Raw genomic sequence first — 21,774 nt, 5'->3', positions numbered from 1 at the left:
CATTTTTTCTTCACATTCTTATTCGATTCGTATTCGAAAATTTCAATATTCACACACTCGTATGAAAAACCCATGATGAGTGCGCAACTTCGACGTGCTGGTAGAACACGGACATACGCAAGGAGAATGCACATTGAAGCCCGAGAACTCAAGCTATTTTTATGGTTTAGCAACAGGAGCCATCCTATCGTTATACCTGCCGTTCCGTGCACATCAGAGGTGCGCGGGTAACAATGCGCCATGCAATAGGCGAGATTTTTACACGACTGCTTGCGGTGACCCTTTGACTCAGCCCCCTTTCAGGAGCTCCATGTGAAATTCCAAAAGTGGGCTTTCCCGCATACCATACTCGACCACAGCAATGTGGCAGTGCCTGCGCTGGAAGAGTTGTGAAGGCAACAAAACAAGTGCCATGGGTGTACGCATTAGGTACGTAGCACATTATGGAAGGATAAAAAAAAAAAAACTGACTTTCGTGCTGTGTTTGGAGCGAGTGGTCGGCCATCGTGTTCTCATTACAAGTGAGATATGCGAGAGCCCTCTTGCGAATTTCGCACGAGGTCCAAGCCTATCAGCGTCCAAATGTGACTGGTCCCACAATAAACGACGGCTAAGAAAGCACAGCGGACGTCTTTTGTACTGCTTTCCTGACACATAAAACCGAATCTTCGAATAATTTGCCCAGACATTCTAGTTTTGCCGCGATTCAATTTACGAAGGTCAGTGAAGTATTAAAATAGATAAAAGTTTTGAGTATTCGAAAATTCTTGAATATCGATTTCTCAAAACAAATACAAACTGAAGATGGATCTACATTACCAGTGCATAAAAAGCTTGATCAGCACTGCAACAGAACTTGAAACAGAGGTGCCTTTTAAGAAAAAAGCCATAGCGGCAGTGTGCCTGAGTAACTTGCAGAAGTGTGGCCTTAAAGGGACCGAACAATGGCCGAAACATGTCACGAGACTATCGTGCCTCATATTGTAAGGTACTTACTGCAATACTGATGAAACAAGGATTTATATTTTTAATCTGACATTGAAAACTGTATAGAAAGCTATCTTGCAGTGAAGCTTGCCATTATCGGTGTATCCCACCACATGACCGCATCTCGGTAAAATATTGCCAACTTGCCCGCTCCTAGGCTTTCACGCGTTAGGTTGGCTGCACTACGGGACTGCAATGTGGCGTGGAAAATAAATACAAGATACAAGAGACCGAAGGGCATCCTCAAGCACACCCCCCGTTCACCTCAGCATGTGGTTTTAAAGCATTAATGCTGCCAGCAGGTGCCCAAGGCCATGCGGCCGAAAAGTCTCTGCATGCCGAATATGATCGAAAAGCGCTTTTAAGAGAATCACCCCTTGCAGAGGGGCGAGGCACGCAGTTCGACGTATTGAACGGCCGGCAAAACTGTGGTTCGATATAGAGCGAGACTTTCCTATACTTTTACAAAGGATTTTCAAGGAATAATCTGTGTGTTCGATATAACTGATAATTCGAAATATTCGGGTTTCATATATCAGGGCTCAACTGTGGTACAGCACTTTTGCAAATGTGCAATTGCCATCGCGCTGTGCTCGCTGATCATGGTTTGCAGTATCCCGATACATAAAAACACTGGCACCCAGTTGACTAAAAAAATTTCAGAAAAGATCTACAGTATTTCCAACAAAACCGTAGCAGAATCCAGCACCTTTGACAGCAAGCTTTCTGTTGCGCCAAAAAAAAAAAAAAAGAAATTGGGTGCTTAAAATTTGGTGCTGGGTCCCTTTAAATGGTGACCAACCTGCACAGCCCAACCCCAGTGTAGCCTAAGCTGTTGATGGTGCAGTAACTACAGCACCAGTAGCGAGAGTGAATTTCAAAGCTTGACTCCTGCAAGAATTGTGCGCACCTTCAATGTGCGGTGCCTGAATGGCCAGGAAATCGCACTTGGTGTTGCACTCTTCCTCAGTGTAGGGGCCCAACTGGAACACCTGGCACAGCACACAGTCCTTGAAAGCCTCACACTTTCCAGGGCAAGTCTGAAAAGGTGGCAGAGAAACATTAACCTTAAAAACTTCTGTCTTTGATCAGAGAACACTGTGCTTCCCAAGGCACACCTATTTCCAGTTTCTGAACAGCTAGGTCACAGTTTTTCATCAAAGTCAGCACTTGTAAACGCCTGTGCAATGGCTATGCACTTTTCCATGTGCATTCCGAGTACGGATATTCTGACTCCAGTGCACATAGTGCGTAAAATTGCAAATTGTGGGGTTTATTGTCCTGAAGTGACACATGGGCTATATTGGAGACTGTAGTGAAGGGCTCCGGATTAATTTAGACCACATGTGGTTCTTTAACGTGCCCTGACATGGCACAGCACACTGGTGCCTTTTGCATTTCAGCTCTGCTGAAACGCGGCTGCCGTGGCTGGGCACAGTGTCAAATGTAGCACCGAATTCTCCTGAAGGAAACATGAAGCGTGATTTAATAACGAGAAAGTATTTTCAACTCATACCACAACTTAATTTCGGGGAGACTGAAGGCAAGGGTGTAATGGCCCTCTCCCTTTTTCTTTTGCCTCGAGAAATGTCTCATACTTTTCATGAAAAGCCTCAGCATAGTGACAAATTCTTTAAATGAAAAAGCGCATTCTATATGTCCATCGCCTCTCCCATTGGATTTTGCAAAAGTTGTTCATAAATCTGCCTGCTTGCCCGATACATAGTCGCATTAGCTAAGCACCTTAACATACACTTTGCCAAACATGCACAGCTACAGCAGACATTAGATTTCCTCCCCCCCCCCCCCCCCCCCCTGCCCCCCACCCAAATCATTTATAGCATCCATAAATGGGAGAGCTATAAATAGATTCAAATAAATGGCTAAGTAGAAGTGCATTCCTTTTTTCAATACTGCATTCCTAAAAAGAGACATCAGTACTTAAGAGAGTCCAAATGCATAGACGACTCCCATTTATAATGCAAGCCGAGTTCCAGCTAATGCAAGTGCAGTTCTTTTGCAGTGAATGTCTTACCTTCTGCACGACTGCAAAAGCTGCATTTAAAGGTGCATTCAAGAGGAATCTGAACTCGTCTTTTTTACCGCGGGAACTCTATCTACAAGTTCCGGGCATTCTTAGAAACTTCGAATTATTGTCCTGTGTGGCTGATTTCTCTAATTAAATCGGATTAAACGTCCCAGCTCCCGCCTTTTTTTGAACTCAACGCAGTAGGTAGGCGGAGTCAACCAACGCGTCGAGTGCCTTTCAGCCAGTCCAGTGGCGGCTTCGCTTTCGATTTTATGTTGTTTTTTAGGTTTATGTGAATAAACAGTTTTTGTCACAGACAATATAATCGCAAATTAGGCCCACGGAAATAAAAATACATGTGGACTCTTTGATTTACGTATCACTCCGCCGATGGCAGAGTGGCAAGCCGCCACGGGACTGGCTGACGATTCGGTCGACTCCTCCTACCTACTGCGTTGAGTTCTTAAGGCTGGAGCCGGGATGTTTAATCCGATTTAATCAGGGCAATCGGCAGCACAGGACAATAATTCGAAGTTTCGAAGAATGTCCGGAACATGTAGACAGATTTCCCGCGGTAAAAAGACGAGTTCAGACTCCTCTTTAGTGCACCTTTAAGACATCACAGTATAGGGGTATATGCAACAGGGTAAATTACCTTTTTGCCAGAAACGTATGCTGTCACCCCTATACTGCAAGTCAAAAACTGCACCCCAAACGAACAAGCAGCAGCATGAGAAATGTGCAACAGATCAGAGCCGACACTCACAGGACAGTCCTCGCAGAAGAGTCCGCCATAGCGCTCTTCATCCGTTTCGAGACACTTGCACTGGCCACAGATGCACTCGCCATAGCCGCTGCAGATTTTCTGCATTGCAAATGAAAACATACCAAATCAGCGCTTATTCAAATTCATCTCAACTGTGACATCAAAGCTCCTGCATGGAATTGTCAACAGGCTCAAAGCATCATCAACATCATCATCGTGACTACGCCCACTGCAAGGCAAAGGCCTTTCCCATGTCTCTCCAATTAACCCTGTCCCTTGCCAGCTGCGGCCACAGTATCCCTGCAAACTTCTTAATAGCAACCGCCCAACTTTCTGTCACCCCCTGCTACGCTTGCCTTCCCTTGGAATCCACTCCATTACCCTTAAGGGCCAGCCTTAAAGAGCAGCCTTAAACAAAAAAAAAAAGTTATGGAGGGCACTTAAAGGGACACTGAGGAGAACTCTATCATTTTTTTTTTGTTAGCAAAATCTGATAGTCCGGCATTTCATGGCTTTGTTGGCGCTTGTCCGGGCGCGAAATATGCATTTATTTCAAATAAATTTGGATTCGAAGATGAAAAAGTTTTTCCCCGCCGCTCTGATTCAAACTCAGGGAACTCTTATGACGCCACGGCAACTCTTATGACGTCTCAGAACGGAGTGACGTGATACGTGACGTAAACGCAGACTCGGTGATTTCTGACGGCTAGCGGAGCGGTGCGCAACCTTCTTTTGCCAGCCTCAGAGATTCGTGGTTTTCATGAAGTAAGAAAAATTCCTCCAAGGTGGCGCCTCTTCTCCTAAGAAGTCATCACGCTTGTACTTGCGAGATTGGCCTGTGGCGGCGACACCTGTATTTTGGTTCTTGCTATTTTCTACATTACAAGAACTTTGTTTTCAGTAAGAGTGGCGTTTTTGTGATCAGGAGCTGCTATTCTATCGATACAAGCCAACTTCAATTTCTCCTCAGTGTCCCTTTAAGACTACTGACATGATTTGAAGGCAAAAGCATGAAATTTTTATTTATATTTTTTGCCTCCCTTTTTAATGACACACATACTCATTAGCACATGGTCACAAGGTAACACATACAATAAGTTCACATTTAGTTACCAAGAAGCAGTGTGTTTTTGCGGCCTATGGGTTGCATGCTCGCCTTGCAATCGAAGGCCCTTGGTTCAATTCCCTGAACCTTCGGAAGAAATTTTTTTTCTTTGCTGATGACGTCATTTGGGGTTTTGTGGACCACTTTTCCTGGACACCGACACCGTCGCTGCCGATTTTCGTTGCTGAAGGGCCATATAAAGCTTTCGCCTTAAAAATGCGCACAGCACAACTTACAGCAAACATGACAAATATCTATCAAGTCACAACACCAGCCTGTTCATCACCGAATACAAAATTTCTCTCCAAGCAGCACAATTGTGGCAACCAGGCAGATTGCTGCCACAGAGTGTTTGTCCTACATTACCTGCTCAAGAGAAGCAGCTACAAAAAGCAAGCCTGCTATTTGCTTGATAACACTTGAATAATGAGACACAATGCTTTAGGCATAGGCATTACTAACCCCATTAGGACCAATGCAGGTGTCATTTGTGTCTCGGCAGTTGCAATCTGGTCCAGTCCAACCATTACGGCACTCACAGCGTCCGCAGATGCACTCGCCCTGTTCTTCACCTGCGCATGCGAGGTCACACTTTCTTATAATGTCACAGATAGTCTCTGCTGATAAGAAACATTTTTTTTAAAGTGAACAAAAAAAAAGGACTCCATAATGACTGGACTCCACACCGGGGGCAACGTGAAGAACAACATCAACCAATGACATTATTATTACACACTTTCAGCTCTCACGGCTCACATTCCCTTCATAATTTTGCACCAACCCATGCTTCGAATTTGACATTAAAGCTGCATTTTAAACCCACCAACCCCCCAGCAAGCTTGTTTCAATAGTTGCAATAGTAGCAACAAGTAAAACCTCGATAATTCAAACTCGGTCAATTTGAAATCCCAGATAATTCAAAGGTTTTCTGCGGTCCCGTATTTTACAATGTAAATTTGGTCGGATAATTCAAACAGGCGGCCTGCGCCAGCCCGGTTAATTAGAAAATTTGGGGTGCTATGCGGCAATGCCCGATCCATGTTTCGCCGCAAACCCAGTGAAACGACGGCCCTACGGAGCTGCGAGGCTAAGCCACATAGCAATGGCAATGATTTATAGGCGAAGCGCCCCAGCTGGAGCACTCTCGGCACAAAAATCGGTCCACAGTGCGCCCCGCGGACCGCCGAAACGAGCGCCTGCAGAGGAGAAGACGTGCTTCACTGCAACGCGGCGGGCATACTGGTTTTCATCACGTGATCTCGACCCCACTCCATCTGACGGCGTGCTTCACCCTCTCTTCGCACAGCATCAGCGGGAGCACGTGTTCTGTACTGCGACCGCTCTTCCCCCGTGCCTCCGACGCTGCAAGTACGTTGCCACCACCGCCATGCAGGTCTCGTCTGCACCATTTCTTTTTTGTGTTGTGTGCCGGCGGTTAGGGGTCGGCTACTGTGCCGTTGTTTTTTCTGGGCTGTGCAAAAGTGCTAGCTTTGTGACCGTAGCAGTGAACGAAATGCCAAAGTACAAGACTTTAACACTGCAGAAGAAGTTCTGCTTGATCCAAGAAGCAGGCAAGAACGCTTGCTCCAAGACAGAGTTGGCTAAAAGGCACGGCAAGATGTGGAATCTGCTCTGCTTCGCTGGCTGCAGAAAGCAAACACAGCCCACCTTCCCGTCAATGGAATGCTACCTCGGGAGAAGGCCAACGACCTAGCTCTACAACTTGGGCACGAAGAATTCAAGTGCAGTAACGGATGGTTTTGCCGTTTTAAAGAACGCAACAATTTGACATTTCTCACAGTCTGCGGTGAGAGCGGGAGCACTAACGAGAGCGTTGTCGAGGATTGGAAAAAGCACACTTTGGCGCCGCTGCTTAGAGAGTACGGTGCAGGCAACGTTTACAACCTTGATGAGGCTGCACTTTTTTATAAGATGCTGCCAACAAAAACATTCGCAGTGAAGAACACCACAATCAAGGGTAGAAAACAGGCCAAGGACAGGATTACTGTGCAGTTCGGCGCGAACATGTGCGGTAAACACAAGCTGCCGCTACTGGTTGTCGGGAAGACGGGGAAGCCTCGTCGCTGCTTCAAAAATGCGCGGCTGCCGCCAAAGGATTAACTCGTCTCCAGGCACAATAAGAAAGCCTGGGTGACAGTTGCAATATTTGAGGACTATGTGCGGCAACTTGACCGCAAGTTCGCGGCCACAGGCAGGAATGTCCTATTTGCCGTTGAAAACTGCCCAGCACATGGCGACATCCCACATCTCCAGGTCATCAGGATGGCATTTTTACCTCCGAACACCACTTCGATCTCACAGCTGATGGACCAAGGCGCCATTCACCACACAAGGAAGATTTATCGGCACCACCTGCTCAAATGCATGCTCCTTTGCTATGATAATGGCAAGGACTACACCACCGACCTCCTCGGAGCCATATGCCTCATGGTGTACGCCTGGAAACAAGTGGAGCCCACATTGATCAGGTGGTGTTTTGAACACGCTGGTTTTTCCAGTGAAAGCACAGTTGATGCCGATGCAGACTACCCATGTATGCTTGACGAAGAAGGAGCAGAGTATTGCAACCGCATCAATGCACTCTGCGCAGAGGAGGGCGAGTCCAACGCAGTCGGCTTCGCCGAGTATCTGAACTTTGAGAGTGATGAGCAGACAGGCTACTCGGGCTTGAGAGTGAGGTTGCTGCTGTTGCGAACATGCACGATGACAGTGACGATAGCGAAAACGACACGGACGAGCCTCCCCGAGCACCTCCTCTCGGTGAAGTTATCGGATCGCTGAACGTTATCCGCAGTTTTGTTGAGTGCCAAGGTGGAAGTTCTGAAACGTTTCACCAAGCTGACCAACTCGAGAACATGACCTTTGGAGCCGCAAACTACCGGACGCGGCAAACCAGCATCTCTGATTACTTTCAGTAATTCAAAATATGCCGAATAAAGGTAGCGCGTTCCTGCAACGAATTTTTTTGCCTGAGTCTTATTTCTTGGTGTGTTCGGTTAATTTGAGAACCCGCTTAATTCAAAGATTTCTCGTAGTCCCGTGACTTCGAATTAACGAGGTTGTACTGTAGCTGCGATGGCAAAGAGAGCTGCCTCAACAGATGTTTCAAACAGTGTTTTTTTTTTTTATTCATGCTTCCCCCTTCCTTGCGCTCCCTTCCCTCCCACAGCTCTTGATAGTGCCTTAATACGAAAACACGGACAGCTGACCTTACCCCAGCTGCTTCAGTGCAGTCAGCAAGTTTTCATTTAAAATCAATCTTTCTCTAGTGTAAGCACATGTTGTAATAGGTCTCCTTTTTGATACAGCAGTAGCAACAATATCACCACAGTGACACAATCCTCTAAATGTCACAGCCTCTACAGGGAAAGCAGATGCCACATACAAAAAAAAACATTTCAGTGTTCTCGATCTACTCTTGTCAACTGGCAACTTTTAAAGGGCGTATTGCATAAACCAGGCATTTACGGTTATCTCTGCAAAATATTGAGCCATGCGAGCCCCAGCAAACTGAAAATTTGAACAAGGGATGTTCACACTTTCCTTCAATAAAGTCATCCTCCTTGTCCACTCCCTGCTGTGTAAAGTGGACCTGTGATGGGGGAGGCCCTAAGTATTTTGGTCCATCACTCTGACGGATGAATGGCAAACAGCCCGAAATGATGTACTTCAAGCCACATATTATCGTGTGCTTGTAGTGCTCACCTGTGCCTTTTCGCGGCGCTGGTCACACATACATACACACACAAAAAAAGAAACAAGCTTTTACACTTCTGTCTTGGTCTTTGTATGTTTCATGGTCTGTGTGCTGTGATGCTTGATCATCGTTTACCTTGTTCATTTCTTTCTACATTGCCGCATTCATGGTTGAATCATTTCAGCAGAAAGCAAAGGTCATTACAGTGTTCATGTTCGTGCTCACTTACACAGATACAAGAAAAACAGGACCTTTTTAGTTTCATGCCCTGATCTGTGCACGTTTCTGCACGGCCTATGTGCTGTGCCGTTCACTTAACGTTTACCTGGTTCATTCCTTTATATCTCACTGCACTCAAAAGCAAACTGCCTCTGCAGAGAGTGAAGCTATAGCTACATTTCAAGCCCAATGGATACGTGCTGCTATGCTTGCCTGCCCTGCAGCATGGATGATAGCATTTCATGCATATGTGAAGCTCCGGAATGCACAACCTAGACTACAAGGTGCATACCTACAGGCACCACAATGAACCAGATGTAACGACATCCCTTGGCAGCCAACAGTAACAAGCAAAAAATAAATATATACGGCAAGACGGGGCTTTTGACATAAGCATCTGACATACCCAGTGTCATACCTAAATAGAGAATAATAAAGAGAAATTTCACTTGCGAAGGAATAGCCAACTGGTGGGTAAGAGAAATCATGTCAGAGAGGACAGAGCAGAAAGAAGTGTGGTGAAACTGCTTCAGGCTTCAAACATTTTTGTAGCTGCCCGCTCCTGGAATGAACCCGACAGTGCAGAGGCAGAACAAATTTCCGATGAAACGATGGTCAGGGTCCCTTTAAATAAATGCTAAAGGTTGTGGGGACAAGCCCCGTCGTCCCCTATGGTTTGCTTTTCCCCGGTGCACCCTCCCATGGCCTCACCTCAAGGAGGGACGCGCCACGTGACTCCCCCTAGTTAATTACCTTAACTAACAAGAGGGGGCGTCAGTGTCGCAGCGACATGAGCGCCATAGACGGAGTGACCGCTGCGCGTGCACGGGAGAGCCCATCCTTTTTGACTGGGGAAGGTCGGCGCGTAGGGACTGTTCGGCGTGCGGTCCACTCTTCGTCAGCGAGGCGAGGATCTGGCGGGGAGAATGTTCTCCCGCATCTCGCCCCATCCGGCTTCAAAGTTTCCCTTGCGCTAGTGCAGATGAACATTTGCTCATAACCTTACTGGTGAGTCGGATGACCTCAATTCCTTAGCGTATTTTGTTGCTAGCTGGCGTTATTGTAGTTGTAGCAATAAATGCCCGTTTGTGTCAGCCAGAGTGCCGTTCCTTTCTTCCCTCAAAGCAAGGCCCGCCATGGTCGGCATGCGCTCGGTAGCGCGCGCGATCACGGGGTGGGGTCTGGACGGTTTTGTACTGTGTCATGCGCGGTTAGGTGGGGAGAACGTATTATCCCCACTAATTAAAACCTAACAAGTTTGAAAAGCAGTATAGACCCAGTGAACTTGCCTCCACATAGCGATCCGTCAATTCGGTCGCATGAGAAGTTATCACACTCGCAGTACTTTCCAGTCACATCCTCGCCTCGGTTCTGCAAAAAATAAAAAAAAAAACAATCAAGCAAAAGTGTTGATAATTTTTTTTTGCACTTTGCCTAGATGAACATGTCAGCAACAGGAAAAGCATGTTACACTGGCCTGTGCCCAGTAAAAAAGAGGGATGAAAAAATCTGAAAACATTTTTGCTACGGAGACAAAAGCCGAGAAGTGAGAAGAAAGCAGCAGCATTGCATCACAATGGCCCAAGCAGCTTTTTTTTGCAGCAATTTTTGCTCAAAGCATCATTCAGTACTGCACAATAAATACATACTTAGCAAACACTGTCAAAGAAACAAAAGGGATTTAAATGCAGTCTCAAAAGCGAAACAGTGCTGGAGAAATAACAGCAAGGAAAGTGCTAACAACTAAAATTTTTATTCAGAAATTTCATGCATAGTAAAATCTCATTGATACCTTTTTTTTTAAATTTGCGAAAACACAAACCAAACCTCCTAATTTTGAAAAATGTACCTGCTGAGTGAGGTACACTTTTGAACTGACATTTTCAGTTCATAAAAATGCCAATCTGCATTTCTTGGCTTAAGGTCTGAACAACTCCTTTTCTAGTATGAGACGAATTCATTTCTCATTTGCATTATGCTTAGCATGGAAGAAACTTCACAAAGCATCCAATCCGCCGATGGCAATGGAGAAAGCAGGTAGAATCTCTTTCGCATTGCTTTTGGATGCTTTGCCTTCTAGCACCACTGCACTGCGGGGATGCCACCACCCACGGCGGCTGACTGTCGCAGAATTCTCGTTCCTTATGCTGCGCTGCCCAGAACCGGCCCACATTGCGAAGTAGCAGCCATGTTTCTTCTCTTCATGCCGCGCCCCCGCTTTAATGGCCCGCTCGTATGTTAAAAGTTTAAATTTAGCCACTCCTCCACTCTGCACCTATGCATTGCTGAAAAGCCAACATGGCAGGAGACTGTTGCTGCATTTCGGCTCACCCCGTCGCATGCATCCAGGTTCGAATAGCTCGTGCATTTGCAGATGTTGTTTGCTTTGGTATGTGGTTTATACAGTTTAACGTCCCAGAGCGACTCGGGCATCGTGGAGGGCTCCAGTAATCTGGACCACCCGGGGTTCTTTAACGTGCACCGACATCCCACAGTACACGGGCCTGAAGCATTTTGCCTCCCTGCAGCGGGATCGAACCCACGTCTTTCAAGTCAGGAGCTGAGCACTATAACCACTCAGCCACCGCGGCAGCATTTGCACATGTGGGGTTGATCGCTAAACGTGTTATACGACCAGAATTTGTTGAAATTTTGAAAGTAGTAGCCAGGAATATTGTTTCATCCGGGAATGTATTAACCTATACAAAAATACTGTAACCCTTTAGGCCATTTTTATTACCCATTTATTTTTACTGCCCAGGAAATCATATATATAACTGGAAATGTATCAACAAGGTTTTACTGTTGATAGAAGAGTTGTCAATGTCATAATGATGTAGAAGGCAGTATGAGCAATAAAACCACAGAAACACGAGATAGCAACTGAGACATGGAAAGGAAAAAATTTAAGAAATGATTTCCCAATTAGGGCCACAATACAGAAGAATCTTGGTGATGCGAACCCGGTTGATACAAATTTCGCGATGATACAAATTCGCAAAATTCCCTGGCCAGAGTGCATTCATTGGTATGATGTGCGGGATTTCTGATGTTCCGAACTCTCTCCCTCGCCTCTATGGATGATACGAACACGCGAGCCGCGAACCCTCCCTCGAGCACTAAGCGCTGCCTGCACATCACCGACGTCGCGAACGCTAATCGCGCAGTACGCACCCCATGCACTGAATGTCAGTGCATTGCCCGCACAAATCGCCAAAAGTCGCTGTTGCTAATTGCGCGGTACACACCACGCACACTGGTGGTCGGTGCACGGACCGCACACATTGCCAAAGTCGCGATCGCTAATCACAGGGTACACACTGCGAGTAGCGAGCTGTGGTCGCACAGCAGTGAATAAATTTTGTCAGCCATAAACAGATCTGTGTGAACGCATTTTTCATGCTTCTGCATACAAATTTTGTTCATCTGAATGATGCGAAATTTCGGATGATACGAATTTTTTTCGCGACCGCGTGAAATTTGTATCACCGAGATTCTACTCTAGGTGCACGCAATATATCTTACTTTTACACATGCTGAAAAGAGCAGTTCAGAGCATTCAAATTTCTGTGCATAATACATGGAAGCAATTTGCAAATAAAACCAGCTTACCTCCCTCGGGTGGCACTCACAAACGCCACAACGGCAATCTCCTCGACCAGAGCATGGCTTGGTGTCGTTCGGGCTGCAAACACATCAAAAATGTCAATCAGTTACCACAATGTGGCACTAATGAAAACTTATGGGTGTGCAAATACTTAAAATTCTGAATAGCCTGCGAAAAGCATTGATTACTCAATTCGATTCACACCGCACATTCATTATTCTGAACCTCCTAAACATTCAGACGTTACAAAATTTCCTGTTCACTGCAAGTGACGGCCAAACGCTGCGGCACTTCTAAACAACTAGAGCATCTTGTAATCCATCAGCTGCCATGTAATTTTCTCGTAGATTTGACAGACAGAACGTAGTAAAAGCCTGCACGTGGTAATGTTAAGCCTTGCATTGATGAACACCAAGAGCTGTTCCAGCATGTCACTGCATCGTGTCACAATGCAGTCGACAAATGGCTGTGAATACGCTGAGGATGAAAGTGAACAGGTGCCAGTGATACCCTCGGTTTCAATCGCAATGATAAGAAATGTGGAGTGTACGGAAGTGGATTTGTGGAAGACAGCGAAAAGGGCAAAGCTGCGGTTGTTTCCCGGCAATCACTTTCATCCTTCAAAATTTTCGTCCATTAGAATCTAGAAGTTGTGCATTTGTCGCCACAGAAGACAACCACGAAGCTCGCTCGCACAACCACGTATAGCGCTGCCCTCTATGCCAATCACACAGTGTGGTTTCGTTTTTGTGCCTTCAGCTAGCGAGTGGGTTTAGGACCATCGCAGGGCTCGTAGCCCAGCGAAACTGACACGCATGGGCTAAACGGGCTACGTGTCGTCATGAACTTTGGGTCTGGAGCTAAATCACATAGCTGACGCCTTGGATTCAGGTGTGTGAGGGTGCGTGACGCAGACGGTCCCAATCGCATTGCAACTCAAGTTGCCAAATTTACATTCATTTTGCAAGCTGTCTTGTTGCATTTCGCCAGCACTGGCTTGCACCTTGCCCGTTAGGTGTTAATACCTTGTAGGCCTTACAGGTATAATAAATCATGCTGATGATGGGTGAAAACAAAATTTTTTTCCAATGCGTCTGCTTCTTTTCAGAGCTATGCTTTGTGGAAAAGACATTCAAAAATGTGAAATTCGATTCACAACCAGTTTTTCATCATTTGTATTCATTTTGCAACAGAAAATTTGGTATTTGCCCACCTCTGCTGAAAACATTAAAGTTTAGCGGAGCAAGCAACAATATAAATGTCCAGACAAAAACAAACAGTAGAAAGATAATGCAGGGGAAAACTGTGAATGAAACACACAAGCGAGTATGATGTCACATCCATTTTCCGTCCTAGGTGTCCAACGAGTCACTTGCAGGCGGAAGAGCTCAAGAAGTCCATTCCTTGCTTTCAGTTTTTTTTTTTCCCTCCCTAGTTGACTGACAATGAAGCAATTCTTACCGAAACCACTGTTTCTTTTCCCTCGTAGTGTACCCACCCCCTCAGCATTGCCAGCATGGCAGATAGTACAGGGATAGTACAAACAATGATCCCAAAGCTTTGCTGATCATACATCTTTGTGCTATTTCTTCCTCGCTGTCAGTTATCGGAACGTGCTCGCAAAAACGTTGATTACCTATTTCATAAATGTCTGCATCTTCACAATAAGAGAAAAAAATGGAAAGAAAAGGAAGACTCAATGGAAACACTCACAAGAAGCATCCTTTCTCGTCCCTGATTTGATCCGTGTCCTTGGCATCACACTCGCACTCTCGACCGTAGCGGTTGTTGTAGCAATTGCAGATGCCGCACTCGAAGGTGCCCTTGCCTCCTGAGCACTTGGGACTGTTTGGCTCCTACACCGGCAGTGTAAAGAATCAGCTCAAATAAACCAGTCTCCCTATCAGAGCACACAAAGAGCAGGCATTTTTCAGTTATAGCACAATGAAGCTTACATTTTTTCAGGCTGTAAAAAACGAAACAAAAGAGATGCGACAAGGGTAAGCAAGCAAGCCATCTCCAAAGTTAAATTGCGCATTCTCTCAACGACGTAAAACAAATAAGAACACAGTTATGCAATCAATAACTATTACAAAGAAAGCAAACGTTTAAATTTTCAGAGCAAACACTGTGCCAAACAAACACCAGACAGTTCTGCCAAAGCATAATGTGCGATGCACTACTGTGATGTGCTTGCATGAGGCTGAACTGGCCATTTAAGAAGTTTTATATCAGCACCAGAGCAACTGTGCAAAACAATTGAAATGGGACTGTGAATAGAACTAGTTTCATTCATACAAAGCAATGCAAGAACAGAAATAAGTAGATAAATAAATGCACTCAAAATTTTAAATCGTGAGAGGAAAAGACACATGCACAAAAGTGCACTAAAATCTGAGACTTCTGAAAGCAGAATGTCCAGTGCTCTGAACAGGCATTCGGCCCCACGTGTTTAGATATCAAGGAGGCACATTGACGTATTCTTAAAAACAATTCTTTGGTTATTCGATTCCATCAAGGTACACTATGCTTAATTGAAACCAGATTCCCCCATTGGCAGATATGAAGTCTCATAAAACCTCATGGCACAAGGCCATGAGATATTAAGGCCTTGTGTCATTACAAGCTGGCACAAGCCTAACTAAACAATTCAATAAATAAGGCAATGGGTGGGTTTGCTTCAATTTCCCAGAGCAATTGGGACTGGAACAACCGAGAGGCTAATGTGCTGTTTTGGGGCTGAACTTAACGAATACAAAATAAGTACAGCAGATTTTATTCAATCAGCAAGGAGCCACAATTTCAAACAGTAGCACAACTCTTTCCCAATCAGGCAATGTACATACTAAAAAAAAAAAGTTGCATTTCTCAGGCAAATTATTCATTCTACAAAGACTCCTGACTACAAAATTTCATATGAGTTTAACCACAGTCTGTCCGAAGGAAGGCGTGGGAAGGCCACTTATTGTGGGCTGCGTAACACTAGAGGAACATAAGGCTTTCACAGCCTCACCTCGTTCCAAGGCTTCTCGCAGTCGCACTCGCAGATCATCTCTAAATGCACAATCAGTGACTCGCTGATGCCAACAGGGTAGATCTGTATCGTCTGGTTCCACTGGCTGCGGTCCTTGGGGCACGATTTGACCTCAATAGTTGCCTCGAAGGTCACCTGGTTATAGCAGCACACAAAACAAGACAGCTCAGTATTGCACTTTCTTACTTTGCATGTTCACTGCTTCATGCGGAGCCACTGCACACGAGTCGGAAGACGAAACCACTGCATTCACAGTTTATATTTCTTTTTTTTTAGTATGTTCACGCATCTACTGGTGCACACTAGTGCTTTTTTTAGGTATTTAACTTTAGACCAAACTGTCATAAAAATTACAACCTACGTGGCAGGCAAAAGTTCTCTCACACAATAAATAAGTGTGCATGCACGCAAGCACACACACGCACAAATAATTCGTCAAACATAACCTTAATCAAAATCTAACTGTAGAGAAAGTAAAAATGTTTACAAGTTCTGCTAAGACCTGTAAAAAAAAAAATGTGCATCAACAACTTTTTTTGCTGTTTTTAGATAAGGAGGCCAACCACCACTTCAACATGTATTCACACTAACAACGATAAAGACAGCCTGGCATACCAGGATGTAACATGTATGAGAACATCAGCAAAAATCACCAGGTTTACCTGAATAATGTAATTTTTTTTCATGTGGCAAACTGCTTTGTTCTTCGCATGCCACACAAGCACATAATAGATTCGATGAGAAATAATTAACCATTTCCTACACCACACACAACGAATCAGATGAGATAGCGGCTAATCAGCACAGGAATACTCACATTATTCCCCACTTTGAGATCTTTGCATACATTGGTCTTCTCCTTCTTGTCTCTGAAAAGAATAAAAGGCTCTTCATAGGTCAACATGTAAGTACCGAAAGAGAATTTACACATGATAAAACTGTGCTGTACAGTGACTTCTAACTGTGCCTCAGCAAAGTGATGGTATTTGGAAAAGCAGGTTAGGTTTCAGGTTCGAAATGACCAGCACGGAAACAGACGGGGACACGAGAAGAAAACACTGACGACAGGACGGGTGCTGTGTCCTGTCGTCAGTGTTTTCTTCTCGTGTCCCCGTCTGTTTCCGCGCTGGTCGTTTCGAATCATGTCCCACCAACTCGCCCAATCGGCAATTCTGATAGGTTCCAGGCTACCTTAAGCGACTTCAGTGGCAGCGCAGGTACAAAGAAGGGACGAGATAGGACACAAGAGTGAAGAGCGCTGACCACCTGCACTGCCACATATTTCATGTTTAACCAACTAGCCCAACAAGCACCAATCTTACCTTAAGTGCTAGTGGCAGAAAAATAGCAATGGTTTCTGAATGCAGAAAGGCACATTCCAATACATATCAACACCATGGTTACTCCAGTGTACTGAATAAGTAGGCATGCTGTATTAAGGGGGGATGTGGCTTTCAGAAATTAATGTTTCATTTCTTGATGTACTATTTACATGCAATTTTTTGAGCATATTAGAAACAACTTCATGACTATTCTCACAAAATTTCATCGTGAAAAGGATGCAGAAAGGAAGGCTGGTTCAACATTCATTGCATTCATGCTGATGCACTACAGGTGAAGACATCCTTAGAAATTTTTTCGCAAAGCACAAATTTTGGTTTTGAATTTCTGCGATGCAGTGTCCATTGATGTGTCTACAGTGAGAAGAAAATTTCATACAAAAAATTGAAAATTCACAAATTTTAAAAGCAGACTGTCTTGACCTGTCCTGTGTCTTAGGAGTGCAAACAAAACAAAAGCAATGAAACTTCGGAACAGCATAAAAACTGCGGCACATGAGCAGATACAACAATTATAAAAAAAATTCGCTATTTTTCAAGATTTAAAAGCCACCTGCCCCCTAAAACCAGTGACTGTCATTCATCGCTGTTTATTTTTCCCTTTTTTTTTCCTACACAAAGTGACAATGCCAGTGCAGCTCAATAAGAATCAAGACAAAGAAAAGAAATTTCAATGCAACAGAGAAAGCTGAAAGGCATGCATTTTGAATCCATGTGGAACATACAACCACAGAACAGCGAAACAGTTGGAAACGCCTCAAAAGGTCATTGATTACCCAAGACAGCTGGACATGTAAGTGATCTGAATATGGCTGCTGGTCACATTGTCCTTGATTTCCACCTTGGAGGTAATTTTCTGCACAAAAAGAAAATGAAACGCAAGGTACAAAACCTCTGCTGAAACAGTAAGACAAAAAATTCAGTCGAGACTAAACCACATTCCAAAACAAAGATGTAAACAACACGTTCTCGCACACTTTCACAGCGGATTCAATATCACGACACAAACTGCAATGAATTTTTATGTCTGTGAGAATTCACTGCATACAACTAACACATGACATACGTGCTGTCCCCAACAAGTTTTCTAGGCTCCAAAAAACTGACATCCGTTCAACATGTCGGATATTTAGAGGGGCAAACAACACAGTAATGGCGTTAATCTTCCAAGCAAGGCCACTAGCCAGCTCAACACTTACGTCGTACTGGTCGCGCACGAGCTTCACAACATTGGAAGAGTCGTTTTCCAGGCGGCCACTGCTGCACCCTTCCAGCTGGTCACCCAGCTTCTCGTAGACACTGATCTGGTCAGCCGTGACGGCAAAGATGATGTTGACCTTGTGCTCCTGGATCTTGGCGTTGATCTGGCTCAGCGATGGATAATCCTGGTGCACACTCTGGGTGTACTCGCCGTTCTCCAGGTGGCATCGGCCATCATTGGGCTTCACAATGCCCCCAAGCTGGAATCAAAAAAAAAGAAAGTGGAAACAGACCCCCCATTTCTTACTTTGTATTAAGATAATGTCCCGTTTAACAAAACGTACTCTCATGAAACATCTCTATGTTTGTAGCTAAGTGAGACGCAACCAGCACATTCTGAAACTGTGGTGATGGTGCATGGCATCTTCTGCAATGTTTGAAATTGCTGTCAGCATTTTAAACACCTGATCTCGAAAATTCGCTGCAACCTTTGAATAGAGAGCAGCTGAGAGTGATGACCATTCTGTTCTTGATGCCTGTCGTGTGCATTTGCTGCTACGTATCACCACTGCTAGCTTGTTATCTGTTTGCAGGCATAAGTACGCCCCATAAATTGTCTCAGTTCATTGCCAACATTTGCCTGCCTTCTATGAACACGCCTGTCATTGCCACAATGTCACCGTATCACAAATGACCAAAGCAAAGTGAGCAGCTTTCAAAAACCTGGCCTTGAATGAGCTATGTGGCTTCTAAAAACAGCCTTGACTGCGTCCTGCTACATATGCACTGAGCCAAAGTACTCACTCGAAATAGGGCATGATAGGGACCCCAATAACCATAAAAATGAGCGATTCTCATTAAAATCCAGGGCACATAAGCACGCTTAGTGAAAATCCAACCTTGGCATACAGTGCACAAGTAAGCGTTCTCCTTTCACTAACCACCATGCTGACCACACCGCATCATGCACGACCACTTGTGGCATCCTCTCCCCTTTCAGAAAGTATTTCTCAAGAGGAACAAACATGAACTTCCTCCAATCCTGCAATGAACTTGGGATGCAAACAGAATCCTTACTGGAATGTAGAATGGATTTGAGAGCCTAAGTGCAATTCAACAAAACATAAGGCGCTCGAAGCGCGTTGCCAAGCTTACCACCGCTGAATCTTCTGAAAATTACAAACTCTGCCTGTTCATTTAGAATCTCTGCTTGTAACAGAACACCAGCTGACACTCGGGCAGAACAATCTGTTGATGTGCGAGCGTGTGTGTGTGTGGAAGATAAACCCAGTGCACACCTTGCCATCACCAGCGTAATGGAAGCCGCTGTCTGTGGAGAAGAGAAGAAGCCTTCGGGCCTTTTCCCTCCAGCCAATGTCCCTCTGCAAAACACAGAGAAGGAAAAATGTGATAGCGGCAGTCAATACTGAAAAAGGGGCCTTTAGATATTACACCACTGTAATCCATCTCAATGTGACACACAGTACAGCAGAAGTAGTATCTCTTGGGGCCCTGCTGTGGCTAAATCAAAGTGATCGTATAGGCTGCGTTTACAATCAGCTCCAATACAAGCAAAAAAATAAAACAAATTTAGCTATAGCCCATCTACAGCCAAGGACACACTCAAACTCAATCAGAACTATGCTACTTGATAAGGAACTTTACAGACGGGCCACAACCATTATTTGTTCATTCATTCTTCAACAGCTGGAAACCCCAGGGCATGAAAACAGAAGGGAGAAAGGGGGGAATGATAAACATGATGGCAAACAAACAGGAGGAGCCGGTACCACATAAGCTCCAGGCAGTGAAGGCATCTGCATGCAATAAATATTGTTAACCAGTCTCATCACAAGGAATGAACTTTCTGTTATCTTCACTAACAGAGATCCCTATTTTCACATTATCAATCCAACCCTAAGTCATGCAGCAGAAAAGACTTTGTAAGGAAACAAGCAACACAATCACTACCCTGAACACTTAAATTAAAAGACCATCTCACTAAACACTTGGCTAAGTTTATGTAGCTCTTTTGCTGTCTTTGCTGTACATCATTCAATCATCAATTAGTGGATACCTTCCCAGACACACATGCACCCTCAAACCAACAGTGACCCCAGAGGGAACTCACGTGGCAGACGACGGCTTGCATTATGGCGTCAAACCCGCCTTCGGGAGCATCGAGATTTCCAGAGACCTTGGCCTCAGCCACCTGTGTCTTGAACAGGCCAGTGTTGATGTCTAGAGGCATGTGGTTCTTGAAGCCATAGGGTGCAACGCAGCCATCACAAGGACTACTTAGCCTGAGGAAAATGGGAACAGGGTTACATACCAAGACCGCAGAATCAATCCACATTTCACTAGGCAAATGGGATGGCCCAAAGCAAAAATAAGAATTGGCGCAGCATGCAAAAAAGGTAAAAGCTAAGTGCATCAAGATTCCAATCGAAAGATCAAGATTATGGTGAAAATACGCAGCACGAAATTCACTAAAAATGTGAAATAGATTCTTATGTTCTGTGGTGGTGTGCATACAATTGCGGCATGGCAAAACAGCATTGCACTGCAGTTTCTGGCAATGCCTTGCAATACAACACATTAAGCATGACACTTTAAGCTTCATGCATAAGCTGTTGCTGGCACAACTAGTGCAGCCATGACTGATCCTCATGCCCACTCAGTTCTGTAGGGGCCAGAGTGCCAAGGGCAGCAGTGAAACTCATTTTTCACTACACCCTTGAGATAAAAACTTCATTTGAGTACTTTATTAATGTTTTTACACATTTCTAACGTAGCTTTTCTGCTATGCTTATCCTGGCTGTAACTTACCCTCACCTCACAACTGGAGAGAATGAACAATTCACATGATATTTCTTAAATTTCAGAGGCTTTCTTATCAGAGGAAGAAACACATCTGCAGAAAAAGCTGCTTTGTGCAACACCTTCCCCATCATAATTTAAGATCGACTTGATCGGCCATGTTCCACTAGAATATAGTATTCAGAAAATACATGATGCATACTTGCGCAAGAAAAGTTACTGCTTAAAAAATTTCGTCAACTCTGCCTAGTATGCAAAGCTTTCCCTACCTCTTAAGGAGACCGTGAAGACAATTCCATCCAGCTTTTAAACTTGGCAAGATTCTATTTGGCTTTTCGTGGCTCTGTTGACATTTATTGGACAGCAAAACATGCATTTATTGCTGTGGGATTTGGAGTTGAAAACAATACCCTTTCCCATCACTCGACTCGTGGCGTCGATGAATATTGATGTAGATAAGAATAGACTACATAATCACAGCCTAAAAGTGGTCAGCAGTGTGGTTGAGCCTCAAAGCTTCACATAAAGAAAAGTACTTAACATCATTGCAGTTTTCTTGTGAGAACGGCCTGTGGGTGTGTCACCTGTATTTCATTGTGCTTAAATATTTTCCGGCTTATAAGCGCCCCATTTTCACTGAAAAAAACTCCCTCTCAATACAGGACAAATTCACTTCGTCCTTGGTGTCCTTTTAAAGCTCAAACTGCATTATGAAGGTCACTCTGCAATAGTGGTATAAAGGATTGGAAAACTCGACCACCTGGTGGTCACTCACTGCAGCCGCACCACACCCCATGTAATGTAGAGAGTATGAAGATTACACAACAAAGAAGCACAGTGTCCTGGTCTTCGCTTGTGTTGCACTGTTACTGTAGCGGGCATACATTAGGCTAAAAGATTTGGTTTATGGTTTATGGGGTTTAACGTCCCAAAGCGACTCAGGCTATGA

General features: G+C 44.6%; 1 protein-coding gene across 2 annotated transcripts in view; it reads right to left on the bottom strand.

Moving 5' to 3' along the window:
- The window catches only part of mys (position-specific antigen beta subunit myospheroid), a 35,505-nt gene that overhangs the window by 9,019 nt on the left and 4,712 nt on the right, over nucleotides 1-21,774 (bottom strand). For both annotated transcript variants that reach the window (XM_077657870.1, XM_077657869.1), the window contains exons 7-18: nucleotides 20,137-20,308; nucleotides 19,304-19,387; nucleotides 18,005-18,265; nucleotides 17,582-17,661; nucleotides 16,283-16,334; nucleotides 15,445-15,600; nucleotides 14,145-14,287; nucleotides 12,437-12,509; nucleotides 10,114-10,195; nucleotides 5,350-5,459; nucleotides 3,783-3,881; nucleotides 1,898-2,027 (exon numbers count right to left, since the gene is read on the bottom strand). In XM_077657870.1, the coding sequence (XP_077513996.1) occupies nucleotides 1,898-2,027; nucleotides 3,783-3,881; nucleotides 5,350-5,459; nucleotides 10,114-10,195; nucleotides 12,437-12,509; nucleotides 14,145-14,287; nucleotides 15,445-15,600; nucleotides 16,283-16,334; nucleotides 17,582-17,661; nucleotides 18,005-18,265; nucleotides 19,304-19,387; nucleotides 20,137-20,308 (1,442 nt within the window). The remainder of the gene's footprint in view (nucleotides 1-1,897; nucleotides 2,028-3,782; nucleotides 3,882-5,349; nucleotides 5,460-10,113; nucleotides 10,196-12,436; nucleotides 12,510-14,144; nucleotides 14,288-15,444; nucleotides 15,601-16,282; nucleotides 16,335-17,581; nucleotides 17,662-18,004; nucleotides 18,266-19,303; nucleotides 19,388-20,136; nucleotides 20,309-21,774) is intronic.

The sequence above is a fragment of the Amblyomma americanum genome, chromosome 3 (genome assembly GCF_052857255.1).
Source record: "Amblyomma americanum isolate KBUSLIRL-KWMA chromosome 3, ASM5285725v1, whole genome shotgun sequence".
Taxonomy (NCBI): domain Eukaryota; kingdom Metazoa; phylum Arthropoda; class Arachnida; order Ixodida; family Ixodidae; genus Amblyomma; species Amblyomma americanum.
The sequence above is the reverse complement of the archived record's forward strand: the minus strand, read 5'-3'. Positions and strand labels throughout refer to the sequence as shown.